Source organism: Harpia harpyja, chromosome 5 (assembly GCF_026419915.1).
Source record: "Harpia harpyja isolate bHarHar1 chromosome 5, bHarHar1 primary haplotype, whole genome shotgun sequence".
Lineage (NCBI taxonomy): Eukaryota > Metazoa > Chordata > Aves > Accipitriformes > Accipitridae > Harpia > Harpia harpyja.
The window spans coordinates 54,335,404-54,350,279 of NC_068944.1; the positions used below are offsets into that span (position 1 = coordinate 54,335,404).

The 14,876-nt window shown below is 38.1% G+C and overlaps 1 protein-coding gene across 4 annotated transcripts in view; it reads left to right on the forward strand.

Annotated features, from left to right (window-relative positions):
• Positions 1-14,876, forward strand: part of CPQ (carboxypeptidase Q) — a 166,595-nt gene that overhangs the window by 49,680 nt on the left and 102,039 nt on the right. For all 4 annotated transcript variants that reach the window (XM_052788674.1, XM_052788675.1, XM_052788673.1 and 1 more), the window contains exon 4: positions 13,796-14,003. In XM_052788674.1, the coding sequence (XP_052644634.1) occupies positions 13,796-14,003 (208 nt within the window). The remainder of the gene's footprint in view (positions 1-13,795; positions 14,004-14,876) is intronic.

Below are 14,876 nucleotides of genomic sequence, written 5' to 3' on the forward strand. Positions count from 1 at the left end.
TTTATTTTAAGAATAAGAAACAGAAGGGAACAACATAGTTTCTGATTTACTTATTTCTATTTGGATTTCATCACATTAGTTTGCTGGTGACTGTGAAGCACACAAAATATACCTCAACAAGAGATATTGAAACTATTGTATCATTAGATACATTTGTCAGATGAGGGAGAATAATCATGTGAATTAACTAAAACCAGGGATTCTGAAGTTCCATTCATCACTCTGCCTTGTGTCCCCGTGGGATCTTGAGTAGCTCACGGTAATTTCTCTCTTTCCCTATTTGCAAGCAGTGGTAATGTGTCGTGGTTTAACCCCAGCCAGCAACTAAGCACCACACAGCCACTCGCTCACTCCTCCCCTCTCCCAGTGGGATGGGGAGCAGAATCAGGAAAAAAAGTAAAACTTGTGGGTTGAGATAAGAACAGTTTAATAACTAACCCCCCCCCCAACCCAATAATAATAATAATAATAATAATAACAATAATAATAATAATAACAATAATAATAATAATAACACAAATATAATAGCAATAATAATCATTGTAATTAAAAGGAATATAACAAAAAGAGAGAAATTAGACCCAAGAAAAGACAAGTGATGCACAATGCAGTGGCTCACCACCTGCTGACTGATGCCTGAGCAGCGATCTGCCCCTCCTGGCCAACTCCTCCCAGTTTATATGCTGAGCATGACGTTCTATGGTATGGAATATCCCTTTGGCTAGTTTGGGTCAGCTGTCCTGGCCCTGCTCCCTGCCAGCTTCTTGTACACCTGCTTGCTGGCAGAGCTTGGGAAACTAAAAAATACTTAACTTGGGATAAGCACTACTTAGCAACAACTAAAACATCAGTATTATCAACATTATTCACACACTAAATCCAAAACACACTGTACCAGTTACTAGGAAGAGAATTAACTCTATCCCAGCCAAAACCAGGACAGAATGTTAACTTAGTGTAACATTTGCACATTGTTTACTGTAAAGAAGACAGCATTAAAAGTCAGCTCTTCTGAACTGTGATTAGTTAGCCAATAGTAGATTCTGCAATAATTTGCCTATGCCAAAACCAAGTAATGGTTGTGTTATTACATAAGAGTGGGTAACTACTGCTGATAAGTAATCCATTATATAACCATGGGATTTTATGATAAAATAAAATGTAGTGTGTTTGATTGTGAACTTCTGCTAGATTGAGATTTCAGGTTGACCTAACAGACATCTGTAGGAAGGCTCTGGCAGGAGGTGAATGACAGAGAATACAGGTCATTTCCTTGGCGTATCGTATTTTCAAATGTAAATATTTAAAAGCAGTTGGTTCACTGTAGCTCAAAGGATTTGGATTTTGAGTTCAATTCAGTAACAACTCACCATGAGAGTGTTGAAGCCACTGGAAAGAGCATGAAGGAGCTGGAATTTCATAAAAGTACAAGGCTTTTTCCTAGTAACAGCTCTTTATAATCAAGAACAACATGAACTTTAGAAATCAGGTCCTGGGATTCAAATGTGATTTTGCCAAAAGTCTGAGGTTTGGAAAGAACGAGCTTACAGGTGGGACGTGAGGGAGGTTTTAGCTGTTCTATAATCTTTGTAGTGCTTGCACCTTTTCAGGGAGTAGACTGGGGTCTGTGTCTCCCTCTAAGTTTCTCTCCTTGCAGTCTCCAAAGAAGGAAACAACTTTCAGGGCTCCCAGTTTCAGGCTCTGAGAAGGCTGCGGTTGCTGCTGGAGGGACATGGGAGAGCCAGAAAGAGTGTGCAGGGACCAGACAGCTTGAGTACACACTCTGTATCTCCAGAAAGGGCATTAGAGGGATCTGTTTGTGCTGAAGCCCAAAGAGGTGGAACAGGGATTCAACACTGTCCGGATGAGAGAGCATCCAAGGCTGTAACTGTGGGTTTTTTCCCCTCTTCCTTTACTTAGTTTATAAAGCTGACAATCTAGGAAAACACAAATGGTGTGCTGCAGTGTCTGAGAGAATTCTAACATTTCAGTCTTGCCAGAAATGTGATGTGGAGAGGCATACCCATGAGAAAACCTTAGAAGAGCTACTTGGAATAATAAGTGCAGCTGCAATTTATGATTTTAGAAGCGTAACTGTTTTTCAGTGCCTAAAATTAGGTTTCAGTCATGTAAATCTTTGTATGGTACTTCTCAGTGACAATCAGTGATGGATTCCTTTAACCCTTTCCCATATAGAGCAGTACCTTTTATTTCTTGGATATTTCAATGTTACTTAGTGGAATGACTTAAGAGTTAGTGAAAAGATGGCAAGTGTGAAAAGATGACAAGGAATTGGAGAACACTATTGTAAAGCATCAAACTTCCAGGTAATGCTTGTCTGTAGAAGTTTCCTGAGAAAGGAAAGGAGAATGCTGTTCATTCCTCTGACGGTCTCCTCCATAAGGTGTCTAAATTGAAACAACTAGTGTAATTGGTCATACTTTTAATACAAAATTTTAAAAAAGAACAATTTAAAATGCTTAGATCAGTGTCAGCTCATCATGCGATGCGCTTGGCTGTGTATCTGTATAAACAGAAGATGTATAGAAAGAGGATGTTGTTACTCTTAAGTCAATTAAAGCCGATTAAAGAAAATGTAATGAAATTTCAAAGTGCTCAGGTCAGTTTGGTATGCTTGGGTAACTGTTGGGTATTAGAGAAAGTATCTGCGAGGCTTGAAGGGGTTTTTAGTCCAAGTATGTTTGTGGCTGAGAAATTCTAACCACAAATACACTACTTTTTTCACCCCCACCTGAGTTTTTCAGAAGGACAGTACAGGGTTAACAGGGAGCAGAGCTCATAAGGTGGACAGCCTGGCTGTCAGGGTTTTAGAAGGGTGCTCCAAGATGGGTCTGTCTCCCCCAAATGTTTGACAAATCACGAATTTCCAAGGAAGAATATTTTTTATCAGCATTTTTGCAGCCAGGCCACTCAATAGTTTCATAGCTCTGGCAGCAAGAAGTGATAACTGTGTGATTTGCAGTGTACCATGGGTCATGTCAACCATCAACTGTTCATTGCAGGTGAACAGTTCAGTGGTTAAGTCGTGGATTAAGCACTGTCCTGTTAAACCCAGATTTTTGTTAATACTGGTATTAATCAGCATATGGGCTACATCACAAGATTCATGTGCAGGTCAGTGAACCTTTATCTTCATGTAGATGAAACTATTGAAAGCCTTCTTTGAGGGCTGGGTGTACAAAGGCTTTGCAAGCTGCAAGTGATCTTTGGGCTGCACTTACAGAACAACTGCTGTAAACTATGCAATAAATAGTTATGAACTGCACACATTCAGAGTTGTTCTGTAGAATTCAGTATCTGTTTATAGACAAGCTAGATTTGAAACAAGTACCATTTCCAGTGCATAATTTAAGTAACTCCACTAAGCTTACACAGAAGTGAGGTACAGAGTATTTTACAGAAACAAATTTTTGCTTGACAGCTGCAAGTCAATTCAGCCTGTGCATATGAGCTTGTAAAACACAGTTCTACTTCTAAAATTATATGATACACTTCTTTCTAAGTAGATACAGTTTTTTAAAAGATTTTCTATTTATATTATTGATGAAGTTACATATGTGGTCTCAGTGTTAACATTAATCATTAACAATCAGTAAGATAATTTTCCTGCATAGTGTTCTTCAGGGGGAAAAATCATTCCTACTTAGCGTTTGAACACTGGGAAGAAAATTCCCACTTTTTATTCTGTTACTGTCTTGCAGTGTGGCACTAGGTGGGCTTCAGTGTTTTCATATCTTGAGCTCTAAGGCTGTGGTGTGTGCACAAATCTATGAATGCAGGTGACTCACTGCATGCCCTTCCTCATGGAGTCCATCTGAGCAGAAGAGTGACACCCAGGACAGATGGGTGAGGAGGAAGCGGGGAAGCCCATGGTCCCCCCTGACAGCCCTCTTCTCCCGGAGCTACCAGAGGTGATCTCGGAGAGCTGTGGCATTCCCATGGCTGTCAGTTTTCACGTAGTCTGGAATCTCGTCATGTCCCTAAACCCAGTGCACCTTCACCACCACCACAGTTCATCTGATCTGACTGGCTGTGTGCCTGTTTCTCTTGGTTAAGGTCCAAAAGCATTTGTGTATTTAAATTTATGTACAGACTATAAAAGTCGTGATCATTATTGTACATTCCAACAAAAGCCTCCAGCCTGCTACCTGTTTTCCAACAACATTTTCCTCAGCAACATGGATCAGCTAATGAAAAGGAAAGAAAATTGTATTGTTTCAGACAGTCTCTCTTCCAGCAGAGACTCTCCTAGGCACTCTTTATTAGATATTAAAGGAATCCATAAAATGTAAGAGTGGGATTGAGAATAATCTTTTCTCTCCCCTTCGGCAGATGATGAAAGAATCAGCGTATCTCCAGGATTAAATAGGAGAAGCACAAACCTTCAAACAATAAGCAAAATAGTATGAGTATATAGTATGTAATGAAGAGCACAACAAACTTGATATCTAAAATAAAACAGTGAGAAAGCATTGCCATTTGGCAGCATTTTCTCTTTTCCTTTTGAGGAAGGAAAATTACTTGAATTCTTAAGACTTAACTATTTCTTGGGAAACCCCTACATTCTTTTCCTCATGGTAGCTGCTGTGTAGCGGGTGTTCTTCCTGCGTGCTCCCAAAGAAACCAGCAGCACAGGAAGATCTCCAGAACTGATTCAGTCATTCTCCCAACCATGGTTTGCATTGGAAAAATTTTTTTTTTCAGCCTGGCACTCTTCATTTCCCAGACGCAACACTAATTGCCAGGAAAGGAGCACGTTTCAGAGGAAACATGTACCTATTGGGACATTTTGTATTTCATCTGATGTAGATTATGAAGCTTTTGGAAGAATCTGCCACAGTCAACAAATACAGCTGGGGAAAGAATGCTCACGCTTGGCATGACATTTTGCTGTGCTGCTCGATATTTAGTCCTAGTTCACAGGATTTGTTATAATGTTATAATAAGCTTTAAAAATATATACTGTTGCTAAAAGGAACTTTTCTGTTTACAGTGGATTTCAAGTTTCAGGGTATATCTGTAACTTTGGAGCAACAGGCAAGAGTTGCCTGAGTTTTGAAAATAAAGACATACCATTTTATTGGAGAATGAGTTTATCAAATCAGTGTAATACACTATTAGATAAAGTGTCCTTATCACTTAAGCATTTACATTGCATTTTACATTGTGTGAGTGTCGTATAATATGTGAAATAGATAGGCAAATATAATGAACATGTGATGTTAAAATAGTTCCTTTCATGTGGCACTCTCACTTGAGGGGGGAAAATAAGTGGTACCCCCTCTGTATTATTTTTACTAACATAGTTTTTATTGTCTTGACCTGAAGTTACTTTTTTTTTACTTGAACAGCAAAAGTGTTGGATTGTTTAATAGAACATCAAAAAGGAGTTTAATATTCCATAGAAATTAGATCTGTGGGAGTAAAAGAAGCATTTATGTAGTGAAGATGTTTCAGAGTTTCAGTTTTCTTCGGAAAATACAGGGTCTCACGCAGACAAGTGTCTTGCAGTGGCTTTTGGTTTGCTCACTGCTTGAGACAGAATTCAGTGAGGCCCTTTGCTCTTTCTTCTCATATGCAGTCAGTTTTTAAACCCTTTCCCCCTGCTCCCCACCTTCTATTGAAGTTAATGGAAGGTTTGCCACTGATTTTCAGTGGAAACAGGGTTATACTCACAAACAGCAGAAAAGATGTCTAGATTTCTCCATTTCCTCTCTTCTATTTCACTTCTGGGATTTACTTCCATGCTATCTATGGCAATAATACCTAAGTTATTCTACTCTCTATTTTTTTAGTTTTAAAAGCTCTCCCCTTTTATTCGTTTACATAGTTGCTGTTGGTGCTTCCCCTCTCATTCCCATTCCTAACTTGTGGGTTTTTTCTAGACTGCCCTTGCATTCCTGTTAACCCTTAAGTGTTACTTTTTACACTTTAAAAATGTAACTAACTCCATGAGGCTTTGTTTGCATTGCCCCATTGCCCCAACCTATTGTAGGGAAAAGCTATTCCTAAATACGTTTAAGTTAGGTTTGTATTTCAGTTTTTTTATGGAGGACAGTGTCCGAAGAGGGTACTGCTCTGAATGGTGTGTAGTGTGGAGAAGGGAGGGAAGAAGAAAAGTGCCATCCACGCCCTCTTCTGTGAGTTTGAAACTTTCCCCTGCCTCCTTTCAGATCTTGCTCCCCTCTATTTACCTCTGTGCTTAGCTGATTAAAAGGAAGAAGTTTTATGGTGCGTGAGACCAGCATCCTCCATCTCTACCCTTTTCCTTCAGTTCACTGAAAGTGTCTGCTGTGTATTGCCCTTTACCATGACCATTTTTCGAAAGGAGGAGGAACCTCACCATACTGTCCCGTAATATATTGTATTCAATGCCAGAGGAGGCTCAAGTTTCTGGTGTGACTTAATGTATATACCTGAGTATGGAAGAGCTTGACCTTCCCTGCTACTTACTGTCTGCAGTGAAGCAGAGTCTTGGAAGCACTGATATGGTGATTGATCCTACCCTGAAAGCTCTGATGCCTCTTCACACCTATTTATGCCTGATAATTTTAATGTAAGAATTCATTATCAATAATAACAAACGTCATTGAATGGAGGAGGTATGAAGGCCAGATCAGTATTCTAGACAGCTAGCTGTTAGTTTGGTTATGCATTGCTAGCCCTGTGATGCCTCTTTGTCTGATTCTCTGCTTTCCAAATAAAGAAAATTTGTTGTTGTTGTTGTTTTGGTTTTCATTTTTTTGTTTGGATTTATTTATATCCTTCCTGTAGGTATAAAATATAACATCTGTTTCCAGTGAGGTTTTTTTTTAATTTGTCCTGTGTGCTCACTAGTCTCTGGTGATAGGGGAGTCACTGAAGACATAAATATGGCTTCAGCTCAAGGCTGAGAAGCCAGGAGTTCAACAAAAAATAAAAAGAAACTGCATGAAGCCAGAAGCCTTGCAGCTGCTGGCAATTAGAATTGTCATTGGCGTTCCCTCCAGGAGCCCTCTGCTAACATACCTATGGTAGCGTGCAACAGGCAGCTGCGTTCTCACAGCGCGGCGATGTAAACACAGGAGGAGGGAGCTTGGTTGTTCATGTTGAGCCGAAGGAGGCCAAACAGGTGTATGACTTAAATGGTTCCCTCAAGGTATTGTCAGCTGCTGGAGAGTCATCCTCATCTCTGTAAGATGTAGAAAGTTTCTTTTTCAGTTGAAAAGCAGCTGATGCAAGCCTCCATTTCTTACAGACATTTGGAAAGCATTGTCCAGACTTTTCAACTTTCCCAGCAGTTGGATAGTCCCGGGGTGGAATTCATTGGACTTGCTTCATTTGATCATTTTACCATTCACAGTTGTTTTCTGCTCCTTGTTTGACAAACCATATCTAATCCACACTATTTTTTAAAATCTTCTGTGGTTATCATAGAATTCCCTTGGTGCATGTGGTACTGAATATTATAATGAAATAGAAACATATTGGTGTTAGTTGCATTCTGTAGCCTGGCACATATGTAATTATGTCAAAGCTATTATGCTTGTTTGGTAAAGCCTAATTTTAATGAGTGCCTAGCACTGATTAGATGCAGTTTTCTAAATGTTAATTTAAATGGAGTCCATGTGGTAACAGAGTAATGCTGTACTCTTTTTCAAAGGGAGTTTTCCTTCGTAAGGCCAATAGTTTCTGGAGTCTCTCTTACACTTCATTACACTTGTGCAGATGCTACATCAATTAAAGGTTGGTACAAAGTAATCTGGAAGAGACTGTATAGCTAGACTCCAAATAGTCTATCTGCAACAGACTGCTATATTATTTAATTTCATATTTGTACTACATTGTATTTTTGCTCCTTCGTTTCTTAAAATTTTCTGTGCATATTCATATTTTGTTTCAAAGTTAGCAGTCTTGCTATTATTTCAACTTACTGTAAACCAACAAATCAAATCCTACAAAGCCAATATAATAAGCAAATGAAGCAAGAGAATCTTGGGACAAATGATGACAGAAACACAAAATTAGGCTGCATCTATTTCTTTTATATTTTGCCAAGTGGCTGTAAATGGGGAATAATCTTGATTTTATTTTTAAAGACCTAATTCTTCTGAGAAGATTAACGATACTTTTGACATTTTGACTAATTCTGTTACAGTTTGGACTTTCTATCCAGATAATGGTGAGAATCTTGAAGGAATGTACACAGCCTGAGTGCACACAAGGACAAGTTTTGTTTTGTAAGGACTTCATGGTGCTGGAAAAGGGGATTCACTTGAATGGAGTTCAGCCTTTGCCATACTGCTCTCAATGAAGAGAAAGATACAGGAGTGAGGCACTCATAAGTAGCTATTCTCTGTAGCTAAGCGTGAGATCAAGATGTACAGTTTCCCTTCTGTTTTGCTACAGTGTTCTATCACTCCTTTAAAGTGTAAAGCTTTGTACGTGAGGGTGTTTTCTGTGATATGTAGAATATACAAGTGAAAAAACAGAGCCAAAGTAGGAGGAGGATGTGAGCCTATTACCGAGAGTTAAGGCTGCGATCTTGCTATGGGTATAGCTATTGATTAATATAGTCATGGTTCCATTCAGGAATGTATTTCATGATTTAAGTCAATAATAACAAACTAGCTGACCTGATATGAATGTTTAGTTTATATGTGGTTGGTACAGTGAATATGGCATGGGTCCTGTAGAAAATAGGTGGTCATGTATGTAATTAGAGTCTCACAATGTGTTTGTATGAGTGAGTAAACTAAAGCTACTTAGACAACATTCATTTTGTATTTCCCAACCCTAGATTGCTTTATGAGGTTGGTGTGAAGAATTGTACATTGGGGGGGAGTGTATACACATTATGGCTGAAACAGGTCTTTGTAAGCTTTCGTATAATCAAGTTTTGGTTTTGTTTTTTTTTTCTTTTAGTCATGTTAGAGTTCTTGAAATGTCATGCTTACTTCTCCCTTTAGCAGACTTGCTATCTTTGCCTGAGGTTTCAACTTGAGATGTGTTTTCCATCAGAGCATCCAGTTTAGCTTGAAGCACTGGTTCTTACACAGTTCATTTGCCCTTGGGCATTTTAGCTTATCTCAGAGATAAGAGTTGGTAGTCCAGGCATGAAGACAGTGAGGTTAAGCTACCACAGTAACAAGAGTTAGAACTGACCTGACACCAGCAGCACATCTTTTCATCCACACCAGTTAGTTTCTCCACATTTATTTTACTCAGAAGAGAAACTAACTAGCTGCCTCTTGACTTTTTTACTCTTCCTTTATGCTTTTTTGTAAGATGTAATCTGTTTCTTACTAGTCATTTGATGTGCACTTCTAACAGAGAAAATGCATTATTTTTTGGAGCCTTTCCTGTGCTTTGTTATTCATACTGTGATATTTCTCTTAAATACTTTCCAAGATGTGAAATCTAGGAGTTTATCAAAAGCACAACCCAACCACTTTATTTATCTGAATCTTGTCAGCTGTTGGAACAGGAATGTCAAGACCAAATGATGATGAGTTTTTATTAACATTAATAGGTTTATAAAGGATTAATCTATCTAGATGTGTTCAATTTTTTAAGTAGTTTAAATATGGAGATGAGGTGATCCAGTAGATCTAAAATCAGAAGAACAGGTGCTTTTCTTAAATAAATTAAAAAAAAAAAAAAAGAACTGCCCACCCCCCTCTCCTCTACTAAACACCAAACTATGGTATTGGACTATGAGTATGTTGGATGTTAAATGGCCTAATTGCCATTAAAGTTTTGCAAAATGAATTCAGGCTTTGTGGGATGACAACATTTTCAGAGAGAGTGTGGGTTTGAAGCAGCAAAAGCAGACATCACTCCCAGGTGTTAGTAGGAAACACCAGAGGTGCACCTTGCTTGCCTGTAGGTACCAACATTGCAAAGGTGAATGCTGATTCTGAGTCAGGGTTGCTTTGTGATCTCCCTAGCTGGTTTTATGTGATCCTTTTCTTTCTTTTCTTTTTCAAGGGACAGGGAATGGTAAATGCAAGTCAGACTTTTTTTTTTTTTTTAGTAAAAGCCTTTTTCTTTAGAAAGAATAGCCACAAAGTCATGTTTGTTCAGACTCAGTGAAAAAAAGTCTTCCTTGCCCACCAGTACCAAAATTCTTTCTCCTGAACTGCATCCTTTTCACCCTGTTCTGAGGCAAACTCAGGACTGCTTCTCTCCATCTTCATCTGTTGACACACAAAGTCTGCTAATAACTTTTTTATTTTGTTTAGTTAATTCTTGCTCAGGTCTTGCCATATGGTCAGCAGCCTTTCCAGTTTTTGGTTATCTCTGCATAAAAGGGGATAAATTTACTTAGAATTTTTTTGATGTACTCTTTGACACTTTAAACAATTTATTATGTAGATATACTTAACACAGGGCGTATTTTGCATGCATGTAAACTTTAATCAGGTATATCCCAGGATGCTTACTGTCTGCCGCAAATGTTTTCTATCCGAGTTCATCTTGTAACATTAAGAATATACAGTACTGTGATATTTGCCTTGTGCCTTTGTACTGGTAATGCTTAGGGTCCATTTCCCTTTTTGTAGCAATCATTTGGACAGTCATCCATTCCCTTCAGGTCCTGGTATCTTCTGAACAGTTGCTGGCTCTGCCTGCCTGTGCCAAAACATCTTAATTTGGGTTGTTGGGTTTGCCTTTATAATCTTGGAAAAATAGTAGTTTGAGCATAAAAATGCAAGACTACCAAGTGACTTTAAGGTTTATTTTTTGGAGTAGCTGGGGTAAATTTTGTACCTGCAAGTTCATTTGGGGCGTGTAAGCACTTGTGCATCTCAGTGGGTTGTCAGAAGCTTTATTCACAGTTGTGGTGGGGCATCGGGATTGAGCATCTGAAAGAAATGTAATTGCTGCTTATATTGGAGAAACAATACAGTTTTAGGGGTTTCTTTTGTTGAGCATCTCGGGAAATAACAAGGAGAGTGAAATCAATACAGGTGGTGATAAAACTTGAATTACTACAGTTCAGTGTACACGGCATGTTAGTAATAAGACATAATCTTGCCAGAAGACACAGGTGAATGGCTTCATTTAAAATGAGCAGAAACTGTTTGTTTCTGCTCAGTTGTTGAATGTAGGGGTTTTTTTGAACATTAATACATGAAATTGTCATCTCTCTTTTTTTCCAGTGTGTTCTTTATTTTATGTTTTTTGGAAAGTCTCCTGGTTAACATGCTGGGTATATCTCCAAACACTCAAAGAAATATTAAACATGTGCAGCAAATTGTTGTAGTTTAAAGTGGGGTTGAGGGGGGCCTTTTTTTTTAACAAGGGCAAAGGGAAAAAAAGAAAAAAGATCTGAATTTACAAGTCTATATGAGTTTATCCCACTAAGGGAGGATTATGTGGCACAAGAGATTCTGAGTACCCAGGTAACTCCGTTATTTCAAGGGTGAGCTACTGGTTACCCGACCTGCAAAGCTGATGAGGAGAAGGGGCACTGGCTTTCATATGAGGTTCAGCTGTAAACAACTGGGAGCAGTAGCTTCCTAAGCTGTTGCCACCTAATAAACAGAACTGCCTACACTCTGAAGCAGCTCCTGTAAGACCTCTGTGACTGATTTTTAGTATTTTCTTTTCAAATAAATGTTTATACATATCTACTCTGCAAGGTAAGTTATTGATTACAGTATGACTTGTTATTGTTGAGAAGGATTTATTCGTCTAAACAATTAGAACTGAATAATCTCTCACATTTTACCTAATCTATATCCTTACAAAGTAGATTTCTCCTTTTCTCCTCACCACATCTCCTCCAGGAATTAAGTGGGTTTTTTCCAGTTTAGAAGCCTTAAAAATCCCTCAAATTTTTTAAAATTTTTGTTTAAATGTATAAACAGTCTGCTACTGTAAGCAGGCTCATAGGTGAAGATTTTCATGTATTGGACATGGATCTGGGCAACCAACTCTGGGTGACTCTGCTTCAGCAGGGGAGTTGGACCAGATGACATCCAGAGGTCCCTGCCAAACTCAACCATTCTGCAATTCTGTTACTAATATATGGATAAATAGTATTAAAATTTGTAACAGCTGATGTGAAGAATGTCTGTAATCTGGTTTGAAAGCTTCCAACTCTAGCCGTTCTTCATAGGGTGACATGTAGGTAAAGATATAATTTAGCTTTAGATATTTCCTTCGGAAACATAATTCACTGGCATTTCGCTGATGAAGTCAGAATTTAGTAACTGAGACAAAGAGACAAATAACATATTCATAAGAATATTGAAGAAGCCTCTAGATGGCTGAATATTTTATTTATTTTGAAAACACCTCTGGAGTAGTGACTGAAACATGAGAATTACAAAGTAGACCTGAAATAAAGTGTTGCAGATGTATTATTTCAGCTTACAGATTTACTGCAGAGGATGGCCAGTACTGGAGAGCTGCTTATTCAGATTTACCCTAATATTTCAACGTGCAGTTCTAAGCTTATTTTAGGATTTAGGACATGTAATTGTATACCCATCGATTTCTGATCATTATTGTGGTATCAGAATGGTTCTCAAGTGTTCATTGAGTCTGTCTGCTTGAAACAAAAAGTATTTTTATTCCCATTTTGCAAGTGGGAAATGAAGGCAATGAATGATTTAATATCGGGCGTATTTGCGAATTTGGGCATACATCTAGATCCTGATTTCTCTTTTTTCCCACACATGTTTTTTTCTGCTGTATCTGGCTTTATATACAACTTCACTTCAAAAGCGTTGACTTCAGCTGCAGCTGTAATGCTCAGGACTTCTGCAAGTCAGATCCAAAGATCTCAACAGAAGCACCACAAAATGAGAAATATGTAAATAATGGCCAAATGTGAAAAAACATTGAAGGAACTTGCTAAGGAACTTGTCCATTACCTTTTAGCGATCCTGTGATGTCGGATGTGGAATCGCTCACTTCAGTTAGCTCTGCATACAGCAGTGGTAGAAGGAGCCTCTGGAAGGGAAATAATTGCTTTAAATAGTCATGAAACCATCTGCAGCTTTCTGAGAGGAAAGAAGTCACTCCATATCGCACTGTGAATGTCAGAGGAACTTTGTGATTATTCTTAGGGGTTTATTTTTTTCCCCTTTTTTTATTTCCACAAGGCATAGCTATTCCTAAATGGCAGACACTGAAGCCTTACATCTAGTGGTACATATTTTTCTTCTTCTTTGTGTAATTTGTGTAAAGTTAATTGTTGTGGGCTATTTGTTTTTCTTTTTAATTCTCTTTCATCTACAGGTAGTGGTTGAAACCTTGAGTGTACTGAGAACAAATAAATGTGCTTTTTTTTTTTATGGTCTCATTGTCTTATTTTTCCTGAAGTCTCTCATATTAGTGCTCTTCAAAATAGATCTCCAGTCTGATGTTGAAATAGTTGAAGTAGTGAATTTAATTTCATTACTTGTCACAGGGAAAAAAATGCACTTCTTACAAACTGTTCACTTACCAGCTTTTCATTGCTTTTCTTCCTGATAAAGCACTGAAGGAAGTGTGGTATCAGAGCGTTTACTACTGTAATGTCAAAGCTTGGTAATGACCTAAATAGAGCTGACACAGAATAGCTTTTAGACATACAGAATGCTAACAGTCAGATATTCTGATTAGTATAAAAACACTTGATGTATTTTATCGAAAGGTTTATTTAAAAACAGTAAATATATCCTTTTTGAGAGTCTGCTGGGGATGGTAGTGAAAGTGGTCTTTTTAATAATTCTATAATAATGATAATAATTTACAGAGCTAAGTCATTAACACTGTGTTGTTATTTTTCTTTTCACAGCCCACATACTGGGTGGCAGGATTACCAGCCTGATGTGCCCCAGATTCCCACTGCTTGCATCTCTGTGGAAGATGCTGAAATGATGTCACGAATGTCTTTCCGGGGCGCTAAGATTGTTGTGCACCTGAAGATGGGGGCTAAAACCTATCCAGACTCTCCTTCCTTTAACACTGTGGCAGAGATAGTTGGAAGCAAGTACCCAGAGCAGGTGAGTGAGAATATACAAAAAGAAACTTAATATCTTATTTTGTTCTTTAAAAATATGAAAAAACAAGCCCAAAGAACAGCCCTTCCTAAGAAATCCCTCAAGCAAGTAACTCATTCACCTGTTCTTCTACGTTTCAGACATATCGGCTTTGCAGTCTTTTTCAGGTAGCAGGTTTGAAACCACCAGGCTCAGTTCTAACGTACTAGGATATATTTTAGAAAACTGTAAGAATTACTGTGTTCTAAGAACAGGAAGTTCAACTAAACTGTACAGAATTTAACCTCCTCCTTTTTGTTTCTCTGCATAGGCTTACAAAGAAGCATGTATGTAAGCAGAAGGGAGATCCTAGCACTGTAATGAATACAGTTATTGTTTTAAATAACAAGTAGTAAGTTAAGGTTGCCATAATGATTTGTGCTTGGGGTTTGCTTATTGTTCTGTTAATAATCTTCAAGTGGTTTCTTGATCAGGCAAATAAGCTAGGTTCTGCTGTCCAGAAATAAAATTGTTTGCCTGAGTTTTTCCTCAAATGAAAAGTAAATGCAGGATGTCAGTTTAACTTTTTTGAAGATGGTGTTTCTTATACAAATCATTGCTGCATTTAGCAGGAGTTTTATGTGTGTTAGTTTGGAGGAATAAACCATCTGCGCTAAAAAGTATTGCAAATTCTGTTTGAACCCTAGTTAATCCTAAATTGTTGGTTTCCATTTTAAGACTTTTCTTCTTGCTTTCTCTTTTCTTCCAACTTCTTAGCCAAAAATCATGCAAACTAAATTTGTGGTGCTGAAGGATTTGTGCCTGGTATGAGGTCTTCCATGTCAGCTTACAAAATGGTATGATTTTTCTGGCAGTAAGGTTTATTGTGAAAATGCT